Source organism: Nothoprocta perdicaria, unplaced genomic scaffold (assembly GCF_003342845.1).
Source record: "Nothoprocta perdicaria isolate Ctin4 unplaced genomic scaffold, notPer1 scaffold_145, whole genome shotgun sequence".
Taxonomy (NCBI): Eukaryota; Metazoa; Chordata; class Aves; order Tinamiformes; family Tinamidae; genus Nothoprocta; species Nothoprocta perdicaria.
The window spans coordinates 1,072,855-1,099,739 of NW_020454594.1; the positions used below are offsets into that span (position 1 = coordinate 1,072,855).

The 26,885-nt window shown below is 40.9% G+C and overlaps 1 protein-coding gene across 1 annotated transcript; it reads left to right on the forward strand.

Annotated features, from left to right (window-relative positions):
* SUGT1 (SGT1 homolog, MIS12 kinetochore complex assembly cochaperone) lies at positions 1 to 24,932 on the forward strand. Its single transcript, XM_026034485.1, has 13 exons — positions 1 to 20; positions 104 to 149; positions 2,278 to 2,368; positions 3,086 to 3,155; positions 3,468 to 3,538; positions 6,896 to 6,949; positions 8,651 to 8,670; positions 9,640 to 9,674; positions 10,300 to 10,396; positions 11,789 to 11,896; positions 22,441 to 22,531; positions 23,571 to 23,752; positions 24,381 to 24,932. The coding sequence occupies exons 1-13, from the start codon at positions 1 to 3 to the stop codon at positions 24,480 to 24,482; spliced, it is 987 nt and encodes a 328-aa protein (XP_025890270.1). The 3' UTR covers positions 24,483 to 24,932.
* Positions 24,933 to 26,885: the final 1,953 nt, after the last annotated feature.

Consider the following 26,885-nt stretch of genomic DNA (forward strand, 5'->3'; position numbering starts at 1 on the left):
ATGGCGGCGGCGGCCCCGCGGTGAGCGCCCCTTCCCCCTGCCCTCCCCGCCGCGTCCCGCGCGGCCCCTACCGCCCTCTCACGCCCTTGCGCTTCCTCGGCAGGTTCTCGGACGCGGACATCGACCGGGAGCCGGCGGCGGCGGCGCAGGTGAGCGCGGGGGGCGGCGGCACCGGACCGGACCGGGCCGGGCCGGGAAGGGGGGCGCCTCGGGCCGCCCTCGGTGCCGCCTGGAAGCGCCGGGACTGCCCGGGCCTCGCACCCGGCCCGTGGCGGGGACTGAGGGTGTCTGAGCGGGCCAGCGCGCCTGCTGCTCGGCAAAAGAACAACAGCAAAAAATAAATAAATAAATGGTAAAAACGAACTTTTCTTTGCCTGCTGTTCCCTATAGGGAGGCTGTATGTAGGTAAGTTTAGGTTTTTGGTGGAAACATCGTAATCTAGTTACTGGAAGAAGACATTTGATCAGTTTTTATTGTGTTGTCATCACTCTTGTTTTCTTCCTCTCTTTTTTTTTTTAATATTCTGCACACTCATTAGGGTCAGTGTGTGTTCACACGTCCTTCCTTACTGAAAGGGAAAAGTTAGGAAGAAGCTGGAGGCGTGTGGAGGGGGACGGGATGGTTCCGGCTCTGGGGTAAGGTGAAGCCTCCTGTCTCTCCACGGGGAAGTCACAGAGCTGATTTCCCTTATTTGCGGCTTGCGCCCCAGCTTGCAAAGCCTCTTTGGGAGGTTAATGGGGTTGGATGTGAGCAGGTACACTTGACACAGTGAAAACGAGTTTAAGATTGAAAAGGTGCAGTTTCCGGTTGTAAACAAACAATGTTTAAAGCGTTAACGGGCACTTTTGGGACGTGCCTCTGCTCTTCTTGCTCTTGGCATAGATTTTTTGCTTGCTTTRTGCATTTTTCATTTTTTTTACATTTGGTAGCTTTGAATAAGAAGCTTTTTGCTAGTTTCAAAACACAGCACGCTGTATGGATGTTATATAATGTCTGTTACGCTGATACCAGCTGTCACTTAAGTTTGTTTTTTTTTTTAATTTTGCTTTGCTTTATGCTCATGCTGGTGAGCAGGCTGCATTTGAGCTGGAAGGTCCGTCGGGCAGCTCAGCATCGTGGTGACTTGGAGCCGGGGGTGTTTGCGTGACCTGGGATTCGTGCTCCTGTCCTTACTGTCCGTCCCTGTGGTGGGGTGCGATGCTCCCGCGCCTGCCGGGGCTTCTGCCCGGGGTTTTCGGTTCCTGAGGAGCTTACCTGGGTGTTCTGCACCTGCTGCCTGTAGCTGTGTTCTCAGAGGCACGAGCCTGGATCTGATGTGACTGAAAGGTCATCGCCACCTGTGTCTATTTGCTCTTTTAAAAGTCTGAATGACAAAGCTGGGAACTTCAGTGGGTTTTTTTTTCCTTGCCAAGTTGAAAAAGTAGTTGATCACATGAAATAAGAGTGTCTTCTGTTTGCTTTTTTCACTTATAAAATGCTCTGCAACATAAGTAGTGATGAATTGAGAAGTTGGGCAGAATCAGAAATGTGTATTAAAATATTGACTCCGGTATAGAAATTTAAATGTCTTACACTGCTGCAAACTCCTGCTGCTGGTGAAACAAACTGCCGTGGTCACTARATCCCATATTGGCTTAAACATCTGTGTGACGGCAGGTGAACGACAAGAGGGCACTGGTCTGAGTTAAAACTAAGCTAGGTTCTTTACTCCTCCTCCTTTCTGTAGAGCGGTAGAACTGTGTTGTGGCAGCCGTACTGCATAACACACTGCATTAACACACACTTAGATGTGTTTAAGGTCTATAACTGAGCCCATGCTTGCTCCTGAGGAGGAATCCCAGCCCGCTGGGACGTGGCATTGCAGGGCTGGGCAGTAGTGGCTTTGGGAGAGCTCCCTGCACGCAGCAGCCCTGCCCAGGAAGGGGAGAAGCGAGCGGCCTTTCCCAGGCGTGTGCTGAGCTGCTGCCTTTCCATTCTGTTGGGCTGAATGCTGTGGGCAGCGCTTTGGGATCAAGGGCAGCGGCTGCACTGAGACTTYGGGGTTAAGGCCTTGGAGAAACCTGTCTGCTTCTCAGTAAGGAGCAGGTTCTTTGATATAACTGGCAGATTCCTTGATGTTTAAGCTTTATGGATCAAAACTGAGCAATGGACAAACCTCCCTGCCAATTATGGATATTGTGTTTTGGAATATCTTTTAGTTGAGAGCTTGATATTGTGCATTTACAAAGACTTCTAAGATGCCACTCTATTTATTTTTTTCTTTATCTGTCTTTACAGGAGCTGACAGCAGCCTTGGAAAAGAATCCAGATGATGCTGAATATTATTGTCAACGAGCTTATGCTTATATTCTTCTGCAGAATTATGCTGGTAAAGACTTTAAACTCATAATCACCTTAGAAGTGTATTGTGACACATTTTTTACAGAAGATATCTTAGATCTGCAATTAATACAGTAACAGTATGTATTTGTTACCTTAAACTGAATTGGCAGCTATTACAGTTATGGTTTGCTTTGTTGTTTGTTTTTCATCTTTGTTTGCTTTGTACCTGCAAAATGATCAGAAATGATCAGTGAATTGGTTGCTCTGCAGACATAGATTTCCATTTGATTTTGGCACAGGACTATCTGGGCAGCTTTAATTATTATTTTTTTTTTAAGTAGTTTTCTCAGATGAGTTTAAAATTTGGTGTTGTAAAAATGCTCCATCCTTGTGTGGTGGTCAATACAACTGAATCTTGTCGATACAACTGAATCTTGTYATGGTAGGAATGCGATAACTGAATAATGCCTGGGAGAAAGATCACATTAATATAAGGCTTTGAGTTAATCTTTCTTTCTATTAGAAGCATTTTACAAATTAGATCTAAGTAGAGGATTTGAATAAATAAAAGTCATACCTCATTTTGTACAGAGCTCTTCAGGTGAATGAAGGGATCATCTGTATCAGTTACAGCTAAATTTCATTTTTTGTGTGAGCTGAAAAATTAACATACTTCCCATCAAAAATTTTGACTACAAAAGATTCAACTTACTCATTTTTGTAACACATTAATGTTCCTTATCTGTAAACTGACTTTCCACAGATGCCGTTGCAGATGCAAAGAAGTCTTTAGAACTCAATCCCAATAATGCCATAGCTTTTCTCAGGAAAGGGTATGTACCTTATCRTGGGCTTTGGGAATATTGTGATAATTTTTTAGGACAATACTTATATTTGAATTACAACTCTCTACAAGGTTTTTGCAAGACAATGAATAAATTGAATGCTGAGTTGTAACATRTATGTGTTTTTTAATACATTATTTTTATATTGAGTTCAGGCTTGTTATCTTAATATCCTGGACAACTTATATTCTGAARTTTTTAACTTTAACCAATATAGTGCATAAACTGAGGTCGTTGTTTTCAGCATGTGGAGTAGCTTGAAAAGTAGTTACGATTTCTTTGTGTTTTTGTTTGTGGCAGGCTAGGTGAATATCATATGAAAAACTACACATCTGCTTTAGAGTCTTTCCGAGAAGGACAGAAGCTGGACAGTAAGTATTTGGACGTTTTTTTATATAAAGAGCATGTAACTTGATATGTGTTTCAGCTGAAAAGATTTTTCTTTTACTATTTAAAGATAGTTTTTTACATTTTTTGTTAGATTTTTTGTTAGTGCTTAATTACGGAAGCTTTTCACTTATTTAAGGAGTGTCCTTGTAGGTGTCCTAGTTTGGGGAGTTTTGACAATCTGACTGAGTGCCAGGGTAGAAATTGTTCAGTGCGGAAAGCTCTGATAGAAGCTACAGGGAAGCCCAGAACGAAATAATTGCGCAGTGGTTATAAGTCTGCCTTCTCTTGCTTCCTATGCAGCACTAAAATAAAATCCTCACTTTCTTCCATCTTCTTTTCCCAGCAGTAGAAAGAAACGGTAAGAAAAATACGTTGAAAGTTGCACAGAACAAAGTACACTGATCTGATAAGTGTCCTCGCAGTCTAAGATCTTTCTAGTACATTTTCTTATCTCTAACAAAGGCTAGGACCTGAAACTTCAGTGGAAATGTAATTACGTTGCAGCTGCCAAGTCATCTGCTCCTCTGTTCTAAAACGGTGCTTCCATGGGAGCCTAAGCTAATTCAAGTCCTTGCTGCCAAGTGATTTTTGCCCCCTCACTCTTTTGTTTATTTAATGCTTTCTTTCAGTGGATTAAGTCTGCAGAAAACAACTATATTTGTATTTTCTCTTGGAATACTGTGCTGAAATTATCGACTAAAGAGTCTGACTGCCGAAACTATCAGGAATAAATTAGTGGGGCAGTGGTAGGGTGGAAATTGCCATGGCACCAACTGGTGTTTGCGAGCTTAARCTGCTGTGGGAGAAGTGTCGGAGTGTAAGAAACAGTTTAAAGTCCTTCTAGATGTAGTAATTTTGTGAGTAAGGGCTTGGGGCAAAACCAGTGAACTTCCAGTTAAATGCAGCTAGTACAAAATGAACAAAAGCAAAGTGGGAAAATTGGTCACGAAGGAGGTGATTCGAGAAGAGTTTCACTGTTGCTGTCTGGCAGCAAGTTCCTGCCGTGGGGGATTTTGCTTCACAAGGGGGCAGAAGTAATATGTTTATGTGACCATGACGTGTTTGCTGGTACAAGGTCTGTTTCAAGCCTTCATCAAGAGCACTGACAGACAAGAGCTCGTGCTCTTTGCTGGTAGGACTGATGTGCCCTACAAGGGTACTACAAGGCCTCCCACTAACCCCCTAAAGTGGTGTTTAAATACAACCTAACAGGGTGGGTTATGGAGAGAACAATGTGCCTGTATTTTATCTGCTAACACTAGGAAGTGAGAGCTCCCTCAGTCATAAGACTAGGTGTGTGTGTATAGGTTCTGGAGTTCAGTAGGCTGACAAAGCAGGGTGGTCTCTTATTCTTGGACGTATTATGTGAGTTTTGGAGAATTTGGAGAGTGAGTTTGGAGAAATTGTCTTGCTTTTTGCTGTGACCATCTAATGAATTTTATGAAGATGAAAAGTAGCAACTTTTTAAAGAAGCATCTTAGGTGCTTTCTGTATTCTAAAAATTACTACACTTTTTAGAGTACTATTAATTTTATAATTATATAAATATACTAATAGTATTATATTTATAATTGTAATTATAAAATATGTTGAACAGGAAGTGGTTGGTGAGGGTGACTTTTTTTTTTAGGAAAGATTCAGTGTCTTGTCTYGCCATCAGCTGTACTTTCAAGTTGAAAGTTCTTGCTGCTGAAAATCTGAGGCTGGATCAGTGTAGACTTTACTCAGTTTGTCTGGGCTTAAGGTTGTGATTCAATTCTATTCCATTTTCTTATCTTATTTGGTAAATTTTGCTTCTGGATTCAATCCTTCAGTAATTTTGTGGGGGACAGGAGGAATACATTTTAAAATKGTAAAATAATTTAGGTTGCCAAGCAGCTCTAGAGCTCATCTGGTCCTACGCGCTGGCCAAAACTAGTGTTAACTTTGAACTTGCGTGAGTCTGTGCAGGGCCTTCTGGAGTTGATTTCTCATTATTTCCAAGGATGAAAATTTCACGGATTCTTTGGTCAATCTGCTCCAAGTGTTTGCATACTCCTTTTGGGGGGAGGAAAAAAAAAGTTACCTAATCAGAATTTCCTTTTTTGCATCCTGTGTCCTCTTCCTCACTTCTTTCCTCCTCTTGAGGTGGGTCTGACTGTTTTTTCTGCAACTTAAATAGTTAAGGCAATCATTAGATCATTAGATTACCTCTCTTTCCCCCAACAAAACATTGACAGTTAATTTTGGAGAATTCTTTCTGCACATGCATATTGCCTGCTCAGGACTTGCTAAGATAAGAGGAAAAAAATTGTTAGCAGTGACTGTATTGTAGTGTCAAGGCAACCATGTTCTTTGTATTTTTATCTTTTACAAATAGTATTTGAGAGATTTTATAAAAATTATGTAATTTAAAATAGGTTCTCGAATGATCAGTAGGGATGGCAAAAGCTGAGGGGAGAAATAGTATTGAGCATTGGGGTAGCAGTTCTAAGACATAAGGCATGCCTTAAAATTTATGCAGTCTTTATATTTGAGGAGCTCAGGGCTAATAGTTTGCAGTATCCCAGGATTTGGTGTAATGGACRTACCCGCAGGGCGCTGTCTGCTCAAGTGTCATTTTCCAGCTCCTGCAGGGAGGGTGACTAATTTGTCTTCATACAGTACAGGGAAATGTTTAGCCCTTGGTTAAAATAAATAAATAAAATAAATAAATAAATAAAATGCCACAGTGTTGCTAATCAGTTACTTACTGATCAGTTGCTTTACTTTCAGTTACTTTATGGTGTTTTTTTTTTTTTTTCCTTCCCCCTCCACTCCCAGTGTGAAGTTAGGATGTATTTCTAACACCCCTGAAGCATTGGAAGGGCATGTAAATTTGGGTAAGGCCACCAGGAGAAAAGACATGGTGCTAGCAAAAGGTTTCACAATTTTGAGTTGTCCTTGGGACAGGCTAGCTCACCTGATACTTTCCAAGTAGAAAATTAGGTGGCTAAACGTTTTGGAAAAAATATTTTGAACAGTAAYGGGAATAGGAGTGTAGAACCATGTTAGGTGTTTTTGGAACAGCTGTAGCAATTAAGCAAACTGGAACCCAATAGGTAGATTTGGGTCAGCTCAAGGCAGGATCTTTTATTCTACAAATTAGTTTAGGTTAATTAAATACAAGAGAGTTAAACAAAAGCTGTGTAAAAGTACTTACAGCTTAAGTGGAGAGATCAAGGTTACTAGAAGACAGTAGAAAGAATACCATGATTTAATAAGTTGCTGCAAATTTGGGATCAGCTTCTTCCAGCTTCTTTGTGCAATACAGGTAGTGCTTGAAAAGTTTTAATGTCAGCATGTTCGGTCTCTTCTAGATGTGGATCACACCTTTACTGCTTGGATTAAAAGATGTGAGGAAACCCTAAATGGTAAGAAGGACAAGTAATTTGCTTGGTATGGGATTTGATATGCTCTGTCCTTTGCAACTGCTTCATGTTTTGAAAGATCTATGCCTTACCCCTTAAAAAAAAGGCAATTTAAAAAAATGCCTTCTTCTGTTTAACTTTTTATTTCTCTCCCAGTGTGCGACCCCTCTCTGCTTTAATTTTCAAGGAAAGTAATAAATATAATTAGCCATGACAGGAAAGTAGATATTTAAAGTTCAAGCAGTCAGAATTAATTTTATGTTGCTTTCACATGCTAATGCTAAATGTTATTTTAATAACTGTGGAAGCATGTTTGTTTTCTAAAAGCTGAAGTTCTCAATATCAAAATAGGTTTTCAAGTCTCTCAAAATGCCAAGCTGGAAAGAGCAGTGGGGATCTGACTTCARTTCCCTTTGGAAATTGCCTCAGTCAGATACTAACTGCTACTCTGGTGTAGCTTCTTGGTAGTCACTACGTCCATCTGGTTGGTTGTCCTTTTAGGAGTATTGCTCCAGGTGGACATTGTTGGCAGTGAATTTAGCCATAGGTGCTGTCAACTGCCTGTGGATTTGAATGAGATGTAGCAGAATATCAGGTTTAATGTCTTTTCCTTKGCCTGTTGTCACCTCTTTCCCCTTTTGTAACACGTACCAAGGACTATGACAGGAGCAATATTGCGTGTTCAGGTTAATTTATTGACAAAAAGTAAATAAGGAGTTTGCATTCTATAGGAATGTATAAATTCAAAGAACTCTTGTGAAAAGTACTATCTTCGGAAAAGTAAGATAAGTGATTGGCTGCTGCCATCTTATTTGGCGGCAGGTTATCTTGGCTGAGAACTTTCTCTGCCATATCAGTGATAACACATCTGTTTTGTCTGGTTTAGTTCAATTGTCCTRTCCTGTTTTGCATATTCATTCTTCTTTTTTTTTCAAGAGATTTTCTCCATTGGATATTCCAGAAGAGAGAGGGAATGTGAAAGGGAGTGGGAGGAGTGGAAATAGTTTTTTCTTTACAACTTAGTTCTTTTTCATATACTTTTTGCCACTTGTTAACAGAAGTATCTTAAAAAAGCATTTAAAAGAAGAAATACTAAGCTATAGTTTAAGTTCTAGTATTCCAATGTATTTAAGTGCATGTGAATGACTTTAATTCTGCCTAAATTCCATCCCATTCCCTACCGTGTCAGCCTAGCAYGAGACAAAAAGTTGATGAGAACTCCTTCCTGGTAGTATGAATGGATGATAACCTAATATATCTAATCTAATTACCTAACATAAATTATATAGCCTAATATAAACCTTCCATGTTTCATTAAAAAAAAAAAATCAAAAACCAACAACAAAAACACCCCCTCTTCTGTGTTTATTTCTGGTAAGCMAGGAGAGTTTAATGGAACATGTTTTCCTTCTGTTCAACACAACGTGTTTTGTATTATAGTTTATTTGCATAACTTGTTGGTTGAAAAGGGCAGCATGAAGAAAGTCTCATTAAAATTAGAGGGTCATAAAAGCAAAAAGCTTAGAGATAAAACTGGCTGGGGGGTCACAGAGCAGGTTAACTGTTAACTTTTCTACTGCTGAGTCTAAAGTGAGCACAAAATACTTGGAGTAGTCCAGCTTTGGCTAGAATAAATGCCATGTAAGTTYAGTATGTTTTACTCGTATGTGTTACACACTTAAAGTGTAACTATTCTTTTTGCAGCAGTATCACAGACTGAAATGGTAAGCCGTTTTCCTTAATATCTTTTGCTTCAATGTATTTTTTTTTGTTATTAAGATAGAGCATGCTTTTACATGTGGGTCTTTTAACAACTTTGAGGCTTTAAATACATGCAGCAGAAAAAAACCTACCTATTTCTTAAGATGTGTTTTTTCTTTAGACCTCTGGGTTTTGAACCAAAAATTTGAACCCTGAGGACTCAGAAATATGATACAAATCTGGACGTTGCTGTGTAGATTGCTTTATTAAAACTGTAACTTTGTCTTGCTGCCTGCAACCTAATTTAAAAGAACTAAACAGCTTATCCTGTCATTGCTGTGTTGGGTTTTATTTTGTGTGTGACTGGTAGAAAGTTAACTTTTTATTTTCAGTGTGCACAAGTAGCATGTGCAGAYTTGTTTTCTATTGTAACTGCTTTCAGGTTTCTTACTATCTGAAATCTTTAGGAGTGTCAGAACTAACCTGTTTTTTAGTCTAAATGGGAAACGTATTGGGAATTCTCCTCAGAATTCCAATTTAAAATCCTAAAAATGGAAACAAGGGAGGAAACTGAACCAGAAAAAAAATGTTAGGCAGAGTCAAATAGTACAATTAAAAGGTTTTTATGTTTAAGAAAAATCTCTTAAACCTGCCACAGGTTTCTTTACTGCTCATCCAGGAGTTACTAGAGCTACTGTGTCTCAGGTATCTTGCCTAGGAAGAAAATGAGTTGGAGCAGCATCCTGACAATTACAAAATATTCGACTTGCGTATTGTGGATTACCTGAGTAGTTTTATGATGGATTGACACTTTTTGTTCTCATCAGGAGTAAATGGCTAGGAGAATAGTGGTGAACTTTATACTTGTTTCTAAGTTAATACACTTGTAAATTGAGAAAAAGGTAGCAGACAGTATGAAAATGTTCTGTATCTTTGAAATATATTTCACTATATTTTTCCACTTATGGTCATGTAATTTTTCTTTCAACTAGAGTATACAACAGCAACCTCTGCCATCCAAGATCAAGTAAGTTGACTTTAGTTTTATTATGAGAATTAAGCTGATATATGGTRTATAACACTCTTCTTTCCTGACTTGGGCATTGGAGAAAGAGGCTAGGAAACTGCCACTTTCTGAAATTGCCAAAGAAAAAGCTACAGTTGCTATGTGAAATATTTCTTAAACAATGTCACTGCTTCGTTCAGACACATTTGTACCTTCATGAGATGCTCCACTGGGAAAGTAGGGAATGGAATAAACATTCTTGCTTCTGTTTCTAATTCTCATGCTCACCTTAATTCAAAGACTTGCCCATGTACTAAGTGTAGATAATGTCTCAAGATGCTTTTAAGATCCTTAACTAAAAAGGTGCTTTTTAAATAAGGCAAAAAATATTGTGAATTGGATTACAAATTAATCTAGGTCTGAAATGCTTATTTCTTGGAGAAAAAAAAGCTTTTTTGAAAAACATTTTTTTGTTATTTACTTTGTCAAGTCTGCAAGTGCTTTGTTAGARGAATGGGAAGAAATCTGCTTTTGTATATTGTCTTTCCCCTCTAAGTTGYACAGTGTAATATCTGGCTTCCGGTGTGTGCATGTGTACCTGTATGTATTTATATCTTCTTGCAGTCAGTGTTTTCCTCTCTTTAAGGTACGACTGGTACCAAACAGAATCCCAAGTGATTGTGACTATCATGATCAAGAATGCCCAGAGGGATGCTGTCCGTGTGCAGTTCTCAGAAAAAGAGGTGACCTGTGTTGATTCATTGATGTGCACCCGTGGATCCCACAAGATGCAGTTGTTAAAATACTGGGCCATCCCTTTGTTGGAATAGCAAGGAAAAATAGTACTAGTGATCTTCCCCCTCTGAGTATTTGTATGAGTGTTGCCAGGGCAGGATCCGTAGGATACACAGAAGCATATAAATAAATATATATTTATATGCTTAATATAAATAATATGCTTAAACATAAATTCTGCTATGCCTGTTGCAAAGGAGCATCTGTTTTCCAGCTGCCTGAGTATTTGGAAGGGTTTAGGGGAAGAAGTGAACTGAACTTAAAAACATTCAGCTTTAAATAAAATAAAAGGGCCAGCCCCTTTTCAGTGGTGACCAGTGATAGGACTAGAGGAAAGGACCACAAACTGAAGCACCAAAAGTTCCACAGGAACTTAAGAAAACATTTCTTGACAGTGAGGGTGACAGAGCCCTGGMACAGGCTGCCCAGAGAGGTTGTGGAGTCTCCTTCTTTGGAGATCTCTGAAACCCACCTGGATGCAGCCCTGTGCCACGKGATCTAGGTGGCCCTGTGTGTGCAGGGAGGTTGGACTAGGTGACCTCTGGAGGTCCCTTGCAGAGGGGAAGGGATCTCCCCTCAACCATTTTATGATTCTGTGTCTGAGTGTATGTGTACCYGGAGTGTGAATGAACAGAAACAAGGCTTTTTAAAGAGCAGGTATGCATAAGCAATGCAGCTTGCTTTAGGACAATTATACAAGAAGAATTAACGTTGTGTATATTTTTCTCCATTTTGATGTCACTAAAATTGATAATGGCAGCCAGTGTGTATTTCAGAGGAAGACTGTAATCTCTTTACTGTAATACTATATGCAGTACTAATGACACTCACATTTAATTTCCCTATGAATATTGAGGACCTGGGCTCTTATTCTCAGCTGAATTGGTACTTAGTAACAGCCAAAGACTTCTATAATTGTCTACTTTAAATTGTTAAAATTATGTGAACGCTTGGCACGTAGTTTGCATGTGTTCAAAAGGAAGTTGCAATTTGTTTTCATATTCCATTATTAATATGTTGACACTTTATTTGCTTTAGAAATCTTTCTCTAAAGAATGTAGATCAAGCTGACAAGATAATAGGCTTTTTGAGTACTTGCTGGCTAAGAACTGAAATCTCCTTTTCATTTTGTAGTGTACTTTAGAAACACCTTGTTGAATAATGCAGGAAGTAGTGGTTTCATTTTAAATTCTCTGATGTCTGCTGCTTGATTTTAAAAGTGTCCTAGTGAAGGGTCATTAATTTAATCACTTAGTCTTGGTGCCAAGCTGCAGTCCTTTACCTCAGAATGAAAAGCTGCACTCTCAGGTGACCAGAAACGTGTTCTTGACTGTTAACAGATGAATGCATCAGTGAGACTTCCATCGGGGGAGGACTACAACTTAAAGCTTGTTCTTCTTCATTCTATAGTGCCAGAGCAAAGTACATTTAAAGTGCTCTCAACTAAGGTAAGCTTTTAAAGTGTACATAATTTTTGACGGTTTCTGACATTGATAACAGTTCTGCTGCATTGTCTTGTCTCATGATGATAGTCATAATATCTTGCTTTCCATATAGAATCACTTTTTCTTTCCTAGCTTTTTTCCCTCCCCCTTTCSCTAGCTTATATTATAACTTCTGATATGTCTACAAATTACTGTTGCTTCTGTGAAGCACCTTGCATGCTTCTGAACACTGCTGAAATAAATTGGACTTTGTTATTCTACAGCTCTCTCTCTAGTCTAGGTGAGCTGGTTCAGAACTGAATAATCTCTAGGTTTATGGTGCCCGATTTAGAAATTCTTATTGGTGTCAAAGCTTTCTGTGTTTAAGCAGGATCTGAATTTTTAATGTTTTGTACCTTCCTCCAAATTTTATTGTATCCATGTGACTTTGAGGGAGAGTTTAAGAGACAAAACGGGACAAGAATTTATTTCAGATGTCACTGCTTGAAACTTCTTCCTAGAGGAGAGAGTTGTGCAAGGCCATCTACCTAAATTGGTGAAGGAATACAAGGATTTAAATGGTACCTGTCTAATTCCAGTTCTCACCAGCAGATGGAGTAAGGCTGAAGTAATCTCTTGCAAAGCAGGTCTATATTAAGGACACAAACATGAAGAGACAGGTTTAGAATATTGTAATTTGCAAAGCAGTAAATGCCTTAAAAGAATGGTGTGGTCTCAGTGTTTAATTACTCAAAAGGTGGATTTTTGCAGGTTTTTTGGTGTATTGTGTTCATCTGAGTGGTATAGAAAATTTGTAGTTGCTACTTTGGGTAACTCRCTGGAGTATTTAAAAGTTCTCAAACTGTTTGCACAAGATAGAGAACTGCTCCTGTGAGGACTTTGGGAGAAGGGCTTGATCTCACCATCTTCCAAAGTGCATGAATCCTCCGTTACATTTGCTTCTCTGATAAAGACTGGTACTCCAGAGCTGTTAAGAGCCTGGAGATTTGGGACCCACATGTCCACGTGCCTTAGAGTTGGCAGGTGTGGGAGATCTCGCATGGTCTGACCTGCRCATCGCTCGTGCATCTGAAGCTGTTGTGGTTCTTCAGTCTGCCAGAGAACCTCTGTAATCCCCACAAAGAGAACAGCAACAGGTTAACTTTTATGTCCTAGAAACACATTTAGGGGACACTTAATCTATTCTAAAAGCGTGTGAGTCCCAGTAGAGGATGGGATGTTAGAATTTGGAAGTGCTTGGTCTGTGAGAGACATCAGAGGCTCAGGGATTTGCAGACAGGCCTTGTGAAGCTGGGATAAGAACACACGTGGACATWAAAAATCCCTGGCAATTAAGATGAATGTTAAAAGACTCTTGAATGTGCCTTATTGCTCTGACTAGGCTTGGTGCAATCTCTTCTCTGTCCTAGTCACCTTACTTATGTCTATAATAATTTGTAGCGTGGCAGAAAACAGGAGATATCTAGAGAAAACAACCAGTATTGAGGATCTCGTGTCCGCAGTGGCCGTTCAGGAACGTAGCTGTGTGGCCAAGAGAACACTTGAGCTCTGCTCCTGTGGGCTGAGCTCTGGAGAGCAGTTGGAGCAGGTGCTCCCGGAGCCTGCCTTTGCTCTGCCTTCATCAAAGTAAACGGCACCCTAGTTACAGGCACTACACTGGGGAAACGGGAGGGAAGAGTCCTCGTAACTGTTGCTTTAAAACAGTGGTGTAGATTGRTTATTGGTAAATGTTAACCCACTAAATTTTAAATTCTAACCCCCTTGATTGTGAGGATGACAGTCCATGCATGTCATAGCTGGATGTGATCTGAAAGCCTCTAGAAGAGGCATCTGCATGGAAGCCTGTGAGGAAGGAACATGGAGCTGGTCTCTTGTCTTTCACTGTACCCTGCCACACAGATGAACATCTTTCCATTGAAGAAGTGTTTGAGTGAAGACCAGAGTGAGGAAGAGACTCTTTGGGCTGTTGATGGGAGTATGTGGGGCACAGGGGCTCTAACGTGGAGGTGAAGCACAGGTAGCAGGAGGTGGCTGCTTCTGCTGGGGATTAATCACAGCCTCTGGCCTGAGTTCACAGGCCTCCAGCAGCAGCAGTTTCCTTGTATTGCTGCTAGAGCCATTCAGTCCAACCTGAATCACCCTGCTGAAATGTTTCCCATTGTCACTGGCCTCGCTTTTTCACTGAACTTTGTCCTGCTGGAGTTTTCAGCTTTATATCAGAAGGAGTAGCAGTAGAATTGGCAAATGCCACGATCCTGCATGCTTTTGTAACTGAGGGAAGTTGCAGAGAGATTTCCTCATACTGGTTGAAATGCATCATCACTTGATAAATGCAAAGGGATGAAGATGCAAGTCCAGGAGGAAAAACTGGCCTTAATTGCAGAATTATGGGGTCCAAAATAAATGTAAACAATGAGGCAGAACTTGCACGTTCTGGGATTGGTTCTTTTAGAGAATGCCAGCAGTGGTGAAAAACACCTGATACCTTAATAATGTTCTTTCCTAGCAATGAAATAGTAATTTCACTAATTTCAGTATACTCATGCTTTGTCTGCATTTCTTAAAAGAGCAGAGCAGGACTAGCAAATACACCTTGATAGYCAGGACAGCTGTCTGGAGGTGTTCTCGTGGTATCTGTATGAGCAGAGAGTTAAGTATAGTTCATCTGCAGACCTTTGAGTTTGAAGTGGTGACACACTTGACACGCTGACCAAAGAACAGTGTAATCCCTAAGGGAACTCTGGTTTGGAAAGGACTATTTTCAGCTGTGCTTTTATGCATCCTAACACCGTGTATCTTTGGCTTCAGTTTCACAGGTGATTTCTTTTTGTGCATTTAGCAGTGGCTGTGTGTGGCATTGCCAAGCTCGCAGCCGTCTGTAATTTCACAAGCCTCCGTGCCAGTGAACAGAGGTGACTTCTTGTACAACCAGCTTGAGGTCACGATGCATCGACCCATCCAGCTCACATTTCCTTGTGAGCTATTTAGTATTGCCCAGGATTGCTCCCCATATAATTCCGAAAATCTAAGACCTACATCTAGCATTTGCTTGAGGAAAATGAGCAGTAAAAATGAATCGAGCCCCTCTCTTGGGGAAGTTACTGATTCCTAACAGCAACTTTTCCAGAGCAGAAGAGCTTGTCTTTAGTCTGTTACCAACCAGTTTTTATGTACGTGAACCGCATAGCTGATGGATCGCAACCGGTGTAACTAGGCCAACAGAAATTGYAAGTTATACTCCCATTCTGTCAGAGGTGCCTGCCTGTTCTGAGCAACTTTACCACAATAACCTGATCAAGCAGAAAAGCAACTGCAGCCTGGGAGTGTTAAGAGCAGCAGCTCCAAAAATACTGTATGGATTTAAAAGGTTTGTCTTAAAAATGGCAGCTGATCTGATCTTTGCGTGGTGTGACTTCATACCCGATACGTAGGTGGGGGGTTGTGTGTTTTGGCAGTCGCTGCTGCGTTTGGGATGTCAAGTGAAGTTGGGCAAAAACAGTGTCAGTGTCACTTGATTCTGTCACTTAATTCCAGCAGAGGGAGCCAAAATGTAACGGCTGGAGCAAGGCGGCTCTCGGGAATTTGCATCCGTGCAGTTCTCCCTGTTTATCATCGCTCTGCTCATAGAAGGGAAGGCTTAAAATGGATGTGTTAGCTTGTAACTAAAGGCGTTTAAGACAAAATGGTTCATTTAGGGTTTTTTTTTATTTGCCTGCTGGATGGTGAGAAATGAACCAGTTTGGCATCCTTTTTTGAAACAGTTCTCACTGCAAAATGAGCCTCACCTTACTCTCCCTCTTTTTATACGATATATAAAGCAGTATATGTGGGACTCTGGTGTGCGATATTCTGCTGTGGTCTGTTGGGATCTTTAGTAACCTTGGCAGTTTCTCTAGGTATTCTGTTACCTAGATTTTCTTCTAAATGATGCCATAGTTGGGGATTTCCTGTCCTTACATCTAGGAGGTTGAAGGGGTACTTCATGAGAGCTAACAAATATGCTTTTCACAAGCTAACAAATATGTGTTAGCTTGTGTATTCATCATCTTGAAGGAAACCTAAGCTTGTGTCTCTCTTTTTTTCCCCCTCCTTCTCCTCTGCTCTCTGACTGCTGTCAGTCCAGGGATGACTGCTCTGGGCTTTCAATAATTTGTGTGTTATGCTTTTTGTGGACAATAGTGGCTTTACAACAGTTTACAGCCATCTTAAAAAGATTTCTTTTTAAAAAAAATAAATGGTTTCTTGACACCCCCCCCCGCCAAGCGTTTCCTTTGCTTAAAGATCAAAGATGTCCTGCAAAGAGGAGAGGATTTTTGGTGATTCCCAGTGTTACAGTTAACATTTGTTAGTTAATAAAGACCTCTGAGAGCGAAGCCCACTCTTACCAGCTTCATGCCAAGCATATGGTCATGGGCATCACAGGAATGTTTTTTTTCCCCAAACCAACCTTCTGCATCACAGTTCTTGAAATACCCTGTGCAGCTTACAGGAAAAGCTGCTGCTGGTTGGTGGATGTGAAGGAAACAACAAATACTGAAGCTGTTTCACTCTCTCTTGGACTCTAATCAGAGCCTCTATTGAGAGGTACCTATACACAAATAGGTAAACAGAGTTACTGGTTTATTTTAACAAGGTTTGCATAGCTCCTACAGCTGCAGCCCGGGCTTTAAGTGAGACTTTCTCTCTTGAATCCCTCCATCAGTTTCTCTGCTATGAGTGGAGTGCAGATTTCCTTTGTCTCACACACTTGTTTTCTGTGGGACGCTTTCATTCAGGTTCGTGTCTCCCCTATGTGTTCTTGACTATTTCCTCTGAATTACAAGATGATAGTTAAGATACAAGTTGGATACTCTCCCAAACTGCGTGCACCTCTTAGGCTAGATGGAACGATTTCCCAATTAGATGATAAAAGAAGCTTTTCCAGTGATTGGCATCATATTTACTTGGTTCTAAATAGTCTTGACTTGTTACTCCATCTCTGTGAATGCAGTACGTGTAGGGCAGGTGCCAACTTGTTAGTGCCCTGAGACCTGTATTTTAGACAAGTATGTAAGCCAGTGCCCAGGCTTTATATAAATACATGAAGGAGAATGATGAAGAAGGGTTCTTTCTGTCCTGAAAGTGAATGTGAACGTAACTGAACACTGAGGGTGTGGTGAAAAGATCTGGTGTCTGTAAATGAAGCTCTTCCTGCAAAATGCTGAATTCTAGTAGGTGGCAGCTGTGTAACTTCAGCGAGGAGGGAAACCTTGACCAAACATCCAAACTAGATGAAATGATCTTTTGTTCCGGCCTCCTTCCTAAAGTCAAAGATTTCCTTTGTGCTTATCAATGAAAAGCTTTCGATTACCTTCCGAGAGTAACTCTAGCATCTTTTCGTGTAGTGGAGTTTGCATTCAACTGCAAACAAATTTGCTTCAATCTCTGCCACTTTTTTTWAAAAAAAMTTGTTACTTGATGAGCAGAAACTCCTACACGCTGTTGATGTGATTTCTTTTGGAGGATAACCCCCCAGTCTGACTCTTCTGCTCTTACTCAGAGAAGTACAATTCACTATATGTGAATTGCTCTATTGAAACTTTTGGTGGCTTTTCCTTTTTACTTTGCTCACTTTGAACCCAAAGTGTTGGAAATGTGAATTAAGCCAATACATCAGACAGGATTACTTGGGCATTGCATTTTACATGCCTTGGGAGTACCATGGCCGGCTCTGGGCTTTCCAGCACAAGAAGGATGCTAATAGAGGATGGCCAAGGCTGGAGCCCCCAGGATACAATGAGAARCTGAGGAACTGGGTTTGTGCTGGCTTGGAAAGAAAAGGCTGAGGAGAAATCTAGTTCCTGTGCTCAGTTACCTAATGGGCAGAAAGAGGAGTTAGGAGGGAGCGACGGGTTGGTTTCCAYGAAGGAATAGGAGAGCTCATGGAATGAGGAAGCTGGCAGAGGGTCTCATGTAGGGTTTGTAGGAACAAAAGAGAAATGAAGATGCCGCTTTCTCCTGTGTGTAGCAAGCTTGGAATATACACTGCAGAGCTTAAGCATGAGATAGCCTTCCTGTAGTAATTATTAAACTGTCTTTTAATGAATGCTTCTGATGAAGGGCAGTTTCAGCACTTCTCTTGTTTTGTTCTTCTGCATTCCGGCTAATTCAGGAAGGAGTAGGGCATAAAAATAAGAGATTGGATGTTGGACACTTGCACTGAGCAGCTGCTGTATTATTAAAGTGCTGTAATCTTCAAGCTGTAGAATAATCAGGATACACACTCTGAGCTACGTGTGCTGGGACATTTAGGCCATTAAAAAAGTTAGGAGGAAGGGGGATGCATCTTACAGAAGAGCTCTTAAAGTAGCATTTGAATAAAAACAGTTAAATTCCTGAGCCAGTTTCTTTAAGTGGCGTGCAAAACATTTAATTTGCAGTGAATTTTTCTTATTCRTTATTCCAAAGTTGGCATGAGGCGCACAGGCATAAATTTTATGAAATATAAATGTTAAATCAAAGTAGTTGGCAAAAAGTTGCAATATGTTTCTTCTTGTCTGAGTACTGACGTTTTTTTCAAAGGAGGGAAAAAGAACAAGTTTGTGTGTTACATCTAACATAAATGTCCATATTGATGTGATGCGTGTGTGTGTGTGTGTGATAGCTATCAGTTTCTGCTTTAAAAAGTTCATTAAAATGCATTTATTGCCGTTTGTGCACGTAACTGGGACTTGCAAAATCGTTTCCCTTTGGAGCAAGTAAACTCTCAAGTTGAAAAAAAAATATGCTGCTTCACAAACAGAATTTCGTAGCTTTATATTTTTAGAAAGTGTGGTTGTATAATGGTACATACAGCTAATGATTTCCCTAGTTTTGCTGCTGCCTGCCACTTTGCCTAATGAGTAGCTTGAATTGAAGTAGATGGAATAGAAGGTTTAATTGTATCATAAATACATTCTGTCTCAATATTTCATCTGTCTAGAATTCTAGTTTGGTGGTGGTGAAATGATTTAGGCTGGAGAAAACCACCGGGAATTAGCTTATAATGTTGCCCCTTCCTTAGGGATGTTTATCATGCAGCAACTGGCTTAGGGCCAGTTTGAGAGAGGGAAGTGTAAGAACTAGTAGATTAAAAAAGGAGGGGAGAGGATTATTGGAGCAGCAAAAAAAAATAAAGTTTTCTCTCTTTCTAGTACAAGTAGAATACTGCCAGGAATAGCCAAGGGCCTTTATAAGGGATTTTTGAGGCAGGTTGTATTCTGAGTAGAGAAAGTTCATGCTTAGTAGCATCATCTCATGYGAAGGGCTGTTCTTTTCTCTTTGGCATAGAGGAAATTGGCCTAAGATTCTGCAGCCTATTGGTGGTCAGTCTGGAGCATGAGGGTAACGGGGGATACTGGAGGGATTTGGAGAAGCAGGAGTAAGGCTGGAAGCTAAATAAGGGGACAGACAAACAAGAACTGAATGGGTTTGAGCAATATCTGTATCAGACCTCACTCACAGATTGTGTAGGGGGTGCACTATAAAGCAGAGTATGAAATAATCTTGGAATTAAGACCTTTGCAACTCAAATGTGCAATKAAGTTGCTGATTTAGTTTCCTTAGCATGTGAAATCTTCCCTTTGGCAGACATTCTGGAAAGCTTAAAGGATAAGCAGTGCTGTTAATTGTTTTGTGTGTGTTTAGGGAGGAAGGGGCCAAGCTCTTCTCAATGGTGGCCAGTGACAGAACAAGGGGTAATGGGTGCAAACTGCAACAYGGGCAGTTCCATCTCCATGTGAGGAGGAACTTCTTCCTTGTGAAGGTGCCAGAGCCCTGGCACAGGCTGCCCAGGGAGGCTGTGGAGTCTCCTTCTCTGGAGATCTCCCAAACCCGCCTGGATGCCGCCCTGTGCCCCGTGCTCTGGGTGTCCCTGCTGGAGCAGGGGGTTGGACTGGGTGATCTCTAGAGGTCCCTTCCAGTCTCAGCCATTCTGTGTTCATTGCCCTTCTAAGCCAGTTCGTGGATGGTGCAACTTGACCCCTGTAGTAGCTGATTATTTCTGTGGGAAACCAAGTTTAAATAGTTCTAAGTGGTTAGTAGTGTAACCTACCATTGGATGATTTCAGAAAAACCTGGCATAAGTTTTAAGTTGAAAAAAGGTTTCTGAAAATAAGTGGGGCAGTTGGTAAATTGATGTGAACCAGTTGTGAATGTGCTGGAGGAGTTTTGTTAGGTGTGGAAGCCYGACCCCATAGCTGGCAGAAAGTCTTCAAATATTGTACTTCATTGCAGAGAGTCTTTTGGGAAGAAGCTTTGTTCAGGGCTCACATGTATTATTAGTGGTGACAGCTGTTGTATATTTGTAGTCCCCTGACTCCCAGTTCCTTGTCCCACATTTTGCTTTACGTTCTCATCTGCTTCTGGACTCTGTTACGGTCCTGCTCATCTGCTCCTGACTGTTTCTTAGCCACCATGTCTGGTTTAATGTACATTCACTTAACTCGGGCTTGGCTGGGCTGGTTTCACTCAATTAGACCAGTCCTATTCTTGTTACTCTGATAGCAGAGCATGTGTCACTGCTAAAATACTCTGCTTGAAGAGTTACACAGTGGAAGTGGAGGAGAGACACGTGGTTTTAAATTACTGCCATTTTACTTGTAGCTAATTAGCACCTTTGTAAGTGACAAATTGTTTGACTCATGAGATCCAAATCCATAAGAAAAAAAAATGTTGGTTTTGGCTCTGATGGAACTACTTGTTTGCCTTTATAGGGACATAAATACTTCAGCTTCCTCAAACTAATTGCACAGCCTTAGACTTACAATCGTGGTACTCAGAGAGGAGCTTTGGGATTGTCCTTTCCAGAGTGTTTTCAGGCGAGTCCAGTGAAGAAAGCTTTGCTAATTACTTCACATTCTCTGCAGACTGGTTTCTGGCACAGCTTTTTAATGCTTTCTCTGTGCACTTTCAACAAAGTTGGGTTTGTCCTTGCAGTTTATAATCCTACACTCAGTTTATAATACTGCACTCTGGAATATAGGCTTTCTTAAGGGGTGGTAGGTTGAACAACTAGAGTAGTAAGAATTTGATTACTATTTGATTTCCTTTGGTTCTRTGCGTAATCCTTTCGCTGTTTTTAAAAAGTGATCTCCTCATGCTTAATTTTTAACTTGTAAAGTTGCTAAAAACACTGAATGTCGAACAGACAGGGAGTAGGAAGTTGATACGTGTAGGTGTGGGACTTGCAAACTTACAAAACCTTTCCCTGCTTTGAAGGGCTTTCCACACCTTGAGTCTGAGCAGTTTTTCTTCTCAGTCAGTACRAGTGAGTGGCAGCAAGTAAGGATGCAGACTGGTCTGGGGAAGTGTAGGGGTATTCTGTGCCACCCAAATAAAGGGAGGCTTGCRCTTTTTCATTCTTAAAATGCAGCATGGTGGTTAATAGGAAAGCCTGGAATCATTTCTGTGTTTTTCTAAGGCATCTTGGACTTGCTTACCCGCTGCCCATTTGAGGACTAGATTAAATAAAGTTTGGGTTTCAGCGCAACGTGATGCTGTGCAAGGAACTTGTTCCTAGGATCTCCAGGGTTAGCTCTCACAGAGGTGGCTTTGTCCACGGGTCTGCAGGGATCCCCAGGCTGTAGTGGCTTCAGGTCGAGCTTGGGACTTGCTTCGGCCAAGCCCTTGATGCAGATCAGCAGCTCGGGTTCTGCAGGCACCGTTTCGAGCTGGCTCTTCCATCCTACCGACTCTGTGGCACTTCCAGTGAGTTTGTCCTCCTGAGTGGCCTTGGACAGCCCTCGTTTGGTAGGTTGGCCTGCAGCTTTGTAATGCTGCAGCCAAAGGGTGAGGTTAACTGTACAAAAAGCACTTCAGTGTGGTTGTGCAGAGGGGCTTGTGCCTAGATGTGAGCAGGAATGTGATGTTACACTTTTACTCCTACAATAATTGCAACTTTTATCCACTTTTAATTGCAGATATTGTCAACATAYACTAGGCAGTTTTCCCTCTGGCTTTCTTGAAGTATATGTCACTTGAACCAAATCAGTGCTGATTCCAAGCTTCTGCAAAAGGAAGATCTTTACAGTCTTGGGCTGTTTTTTTCTGGTTCATATGCTATGCATCAAGATAAGAAATKTTTTGGTGGATGAAATTTAAACCTAGATAAATTCGTATTTTGCAATCCTTCAGAATACCTGTTGAATTATTAGGGTTGACAGTCAAGAAAATGCTGAAAGTAATATTTAAAAATCTTGATGCCTGGTGTACTGGGAGGTGGGGATAGATGATTCACTTCAGGGATAGCATAATTTACAAAAACTGAGTAATAAACAAAAGTAAGTGATATAATAAAAAAGTTTAATGCTAGAGCTATGCAGCCACATATGACTTTAGTTGACATGGGACCTGCAGTCAGGTAACTTAATGTTATAAAGTAAGCATTGTTTTACAATGCAGGATTTGTATTAGAGACCATATCTGAAACAAACAGTTATTTTTCTCACTGCTACAAAATCCAGCTAATCAAAAAACTCTTTGGCTGATCTGTTTGTCATCTGGATTAATTTGTCTTTTGTCTTGTGTAGGTTGAGATAAAAATGAAGAAGCCAGAAGCTGTGAGATGGGAGAAGCTGGAGGGACAGGGGGATTCTCCAAAGTTAAAGCAATTTACACCAGGTCTGTTCTTTAACTGTTTCATGTTTAACACTTTTGTTGACTTGCTTCCAGTTATTTAGAAAATTTGGTAGGTTAAATATTGGTAATATTATTACAGCTTCATGTGTACAATGTAACACCTAATGAAACTGTTCATAGCTATTCATATTGCTAAAATTCAGTTATGAAAGTTAGACATCACGTCCACTAACCTGGTGGATTGTTCAGGATCTGTGCTTGTCACTGGTTTCTCTGGGGCTTGTTCTTTAGACTATCTTTTGCCTAGGGTGATTTTTGGGGGTGCTTTGTGGAGCTTTTCTGGACGCTGAGGAGGAGGGTTTGCCCAAAATCTGTTACACCTCACTTGGGCCTTATCTATTTGTGTTATTGCTGTCCACCATTTCTTTGGATAGCTGAGTTATATTAATCCTCTGTTTATTCTAAAGGGAACTTCTGCAGCTGCTAAATCTGTTCTTTGTCATCTTAATTGCCCTTATTGTTGTTACTGCAGAGCCTATAGAGGAACTGATTTGTATTTTCAGATTCATATGTCATCAGTTAAAATATCCCTAATTCGTAGGATATGTTGGTGTGTGTATATTTCTGTAGATAGAAAAGCTGGTTTTGCTGTTGTATTTACTGCCGTTTTGGAACTCAGATGTTTTGGGTTTTTGGTTTGTTTTCCCCATAAGCACCTTCCAAACTTGTATGTGATTCCTCTTATTTTTTACATTTWTTTTGTAATATTCAGGATGTGTAGTTAGCACCTATTTTAAAGCCAGGTAATAATCATATAGTGGATACTTCACTGATGTCTCTATTCTCTTGCTAATTTTGAAAGACCCTTAACATCCAGACAATTTTCATCTTGCAGGGATCATCTTAAAATATAAAACTTTGAATTTTGTTTGTTGTTAATATTCACTTATACTCTCATTTTTGTCTGCAAAGTTAACATTTCCTAAGGAATTCCGGATGCAGCCTTCCAGTCGTATGTCCTACTCCTTTGTCTTCATAATCCCAATATTAGAACTGATTGACTAAAGCTTCTTTTTTTCAGATACCCAGCACTTATATCCATCATCCTCTCACTATACAAGGAACTGGGATAAACTGGTGGTTGAGATCAAGGAGGAAGAGAAGAACGAAAAGTTAGAAGGAGATGCTGCTTTAAATAAACTCTTCCAGCAAATCTATTCAGATGGCACAGATGAAGTGAAACGTGCCATGAACAAATCATTTGTAAGTTCTTTATCTTTGTTTCTATAAATAAACATGCAGCTTTTGCACGTTGGCACGTTTTACTAAGCTGTGCATGAGCTGGCAAGCCTCTAGCCCTCAAAACCTCGGGCCCACAGTCAGTGGCAGCAGCTCAGTTGGAGACGTGGGTGTAACCAGTCACACTACAGCACCGTGCACTAGTGAACATGGTTCAGATCCCAGCATGTGTCTCCATGGAGCTCGTGCTCYGTCCCTGCTCTGTTTCAGTCACTCTCACCAAGGGAGTTTGTAGCTCGTCTAGAGCTTGGGGAGTTGCCCAGGATGAAAGGAAGAAATTCCCCTTAATTGGCAGTCCTGGCTTCCTTTYTTTGTAGTCCTCCTGTGCAAGAACATGACTGGGCCTTAAAAGCTACTTGGTATTGAAGCAAATACCCAGTATGTCAAGTACAGTTAAAAGTATGCTGGGGTTGAAATTTGGAAAATCATTTTTTCAAATATTATTCAATATTTACACAGAAATGCTATGTAACTTCTAAATGAAGTTTGACCAATTCTGAAGAAACTAAAGAATCCAACTGCTCTAAGAACCATGGCTTTTAAATCACTAAAATTCCTGCAGCAAACAAAAAACTCTTTTCTCTTCTTGCAGATGGAATCGGGAGGGACGGTTCTGAGCACTAACTGGTCAGATGTCAGTAAAAAGAAGGTAGAAGTAAACCCTCCTGATGACATGGAATGGAAAAAATACTAATCTTCGATTTGTGTCCTTCACCATCTATGTATTGGCATAGTCATGTACTGACCGCTGTGTACGGACATCGCATCTTGGATTCAAAGCACTGAATGTTCCCTGGGAAGCAGGAATTATCATCTTTACATTTTACGTGCTTTAGAAATTCCTTCATCTGCAGATGTTAAAGATAGAATCAACAATTGAAGTCTCTTTTCATCACTTCCGTCTTAAGGTTTTTTTTTTTTTGAAAATTGACTCAGTCACAGTATAAATTTTCTACCAGCTTTATCAGCTCTGTTCTTTGGGGATGGGATGTTCCTTAATGGGCTGTTCAGAATTATTGCCTTACGCCTGATACTTCTGTTCAGAAACTTGCTACAACTTGGCAACTTTGGGTAAAAACACTTTTCAACAACAGTGTTAAAATTGTTTGCTCTTTAACTCTGCTAAATAAAACTGTAAATACAACTTTTTCTACACAGCAGTGGCTTCATTCAGTCTAGCAGTAAAGTTTGGGGTTTTGATAGAGAGGGAGTCTTTAAGAGTATATCACTGAAGTAAGTGTATTGCTTTTTTAAAAAGGCATCTGTATAGGTGCAAAACTGCTGTTCTGCAACGAGTTTGGGGTTGCTCTTCTTCATGCAGACTTGGTGGTAGGTAGTTCTGCACCCATATGTGATGGGGGAGGAAGTTTTTCCTCCGCATCCATCTAGTTCATTCAAGGTGAATCTCCTGCCCTCAGAAAGGAAGGAGCTATTGTGAATTAATGAGTAAACTGTAAATTAAATGTGTTAGTTGAGGTAAAAGGGCAATTAGAGCAGATCTTCTAGTAGGAAAAAATTGTCAAGTCTGCACATGATAAAGCAATAAATGTGTGGGAAAGCTCCTCCTCTGAAACTAATTTTGGGAGRAGGAGGAGGAGAGGATGTATTTCCCATCTGTGGAGAAATAGGAATTTGGGTTTTACTACAATGCTGCAGAAAGGCAGTGTATTTTTCCTGGTGCTGTTAGCACGTGTGCGTAGTAGCGCTGAGACTTGAGTCTCGCACGGCTCTGGGGAGAGCCTCTGTGTTCGGGTGTTCGCTGCAGCGACGGCTTGAGATCGCCCTGCTTGGCAGCTGCAGATCCCAGCTGCAGYCGTGACAATCCGGCAGTTTCCTCATGCACCCGCATCGTGATGATCCCACAGCACAAGCTTGGCAGGGATTCCTTTCCAAATCACCTCCAGCTTCAGGACTGATTCATGTTTTCTGAAGTTTGCATTTGATGCCCTTGAGAATGGAGTGTTGTCCTGATCTCTGAGTAGGCTAATGGGAGATGGATTGAGCTTGGGAAATGTGTGGAAGTTGCGCCTTATCTCTGCTTCTTACAGAGAAATGCCTCTTCCTGGGGAAGCTTCTCAAGAGTTTTCTTGTGGCATATGTGAGTGAATGTGCCTTGGCTTCAGTAGGGAATTGCCTGCCCCGCAGGGAATCCTGATAGCTACTAGCTCAGTATCTAGAGCCCTTCCCATTTTTATGGGATGTTAACATCCAAGTGGGCTTGATTTGAAACAGGGACTTCCAGTCTAAGGTAGAATGAAGACAAATGCCTGAGCTCAACCTTTTTCATGAGGTGCATTTTTTTTGTCTCTTGGCCAGGCCTGCTTTGTAAGTGTCATTCAGGGCACTTGCTGGTGCTTAGAAAAGACTTGCTGTGGGAAAAGCCTGGATAAAAGTCTCTTCAATAGAAATGAAGAAGTAATTTGGGGATGTTTTCTGCCAATCAAATTTTTCTTACTTAATATAAAGAGCATAGTATGAATTCCTTTATCTACTTTCACTTCTACAGGAAGTCCATGGGAATATTTTGTCAGATGAGCACAATATATTTTGGTTTTAAGTGGGTACTTTTCTCACTGTGTTGGGATTCAACTCGCTTAGCTTAAGGCAAAAAGCAAAATAAAATGCATTGGTACTTATGTACTCTTGAGGCATATGTAATGCAAATATAATGCTTGAGCTTCAGGCCAAACTCGTCGCGATCGAGTGGGAGGCCTCCCTGTCCATCTCAATCTGGGAGCTAAGGATGTGGGTCTGAACACAACACAGTGTGTTTCTGAGCACAGATGGGCAATCTGTGTGTGTGTGTATACGTAGCWCACCTTAAAAACTAAGTAAATCAGTAATGGCAGGTCTTGTATTGCAACCATTTTTTTAATGCACACATCAGGTAAGGCTTTTCGGTAAAGCTGGGAAAAGTTGCTTTGTGAACAGTCCATTCCATCCGTGACAAAATCCATAACACCCAGTGTTTCCAGAGGCTGTAGGTGGTGAAGGTGGAGGGCAGGGTAGTGGGGAGCGCAGAGGGTGTGCGGGAAGGACGAGGCTGGGGGCGCCCAGGCAGCTTCCTCAGCACCACGGGTGGTGGTGGTTGCTGCAA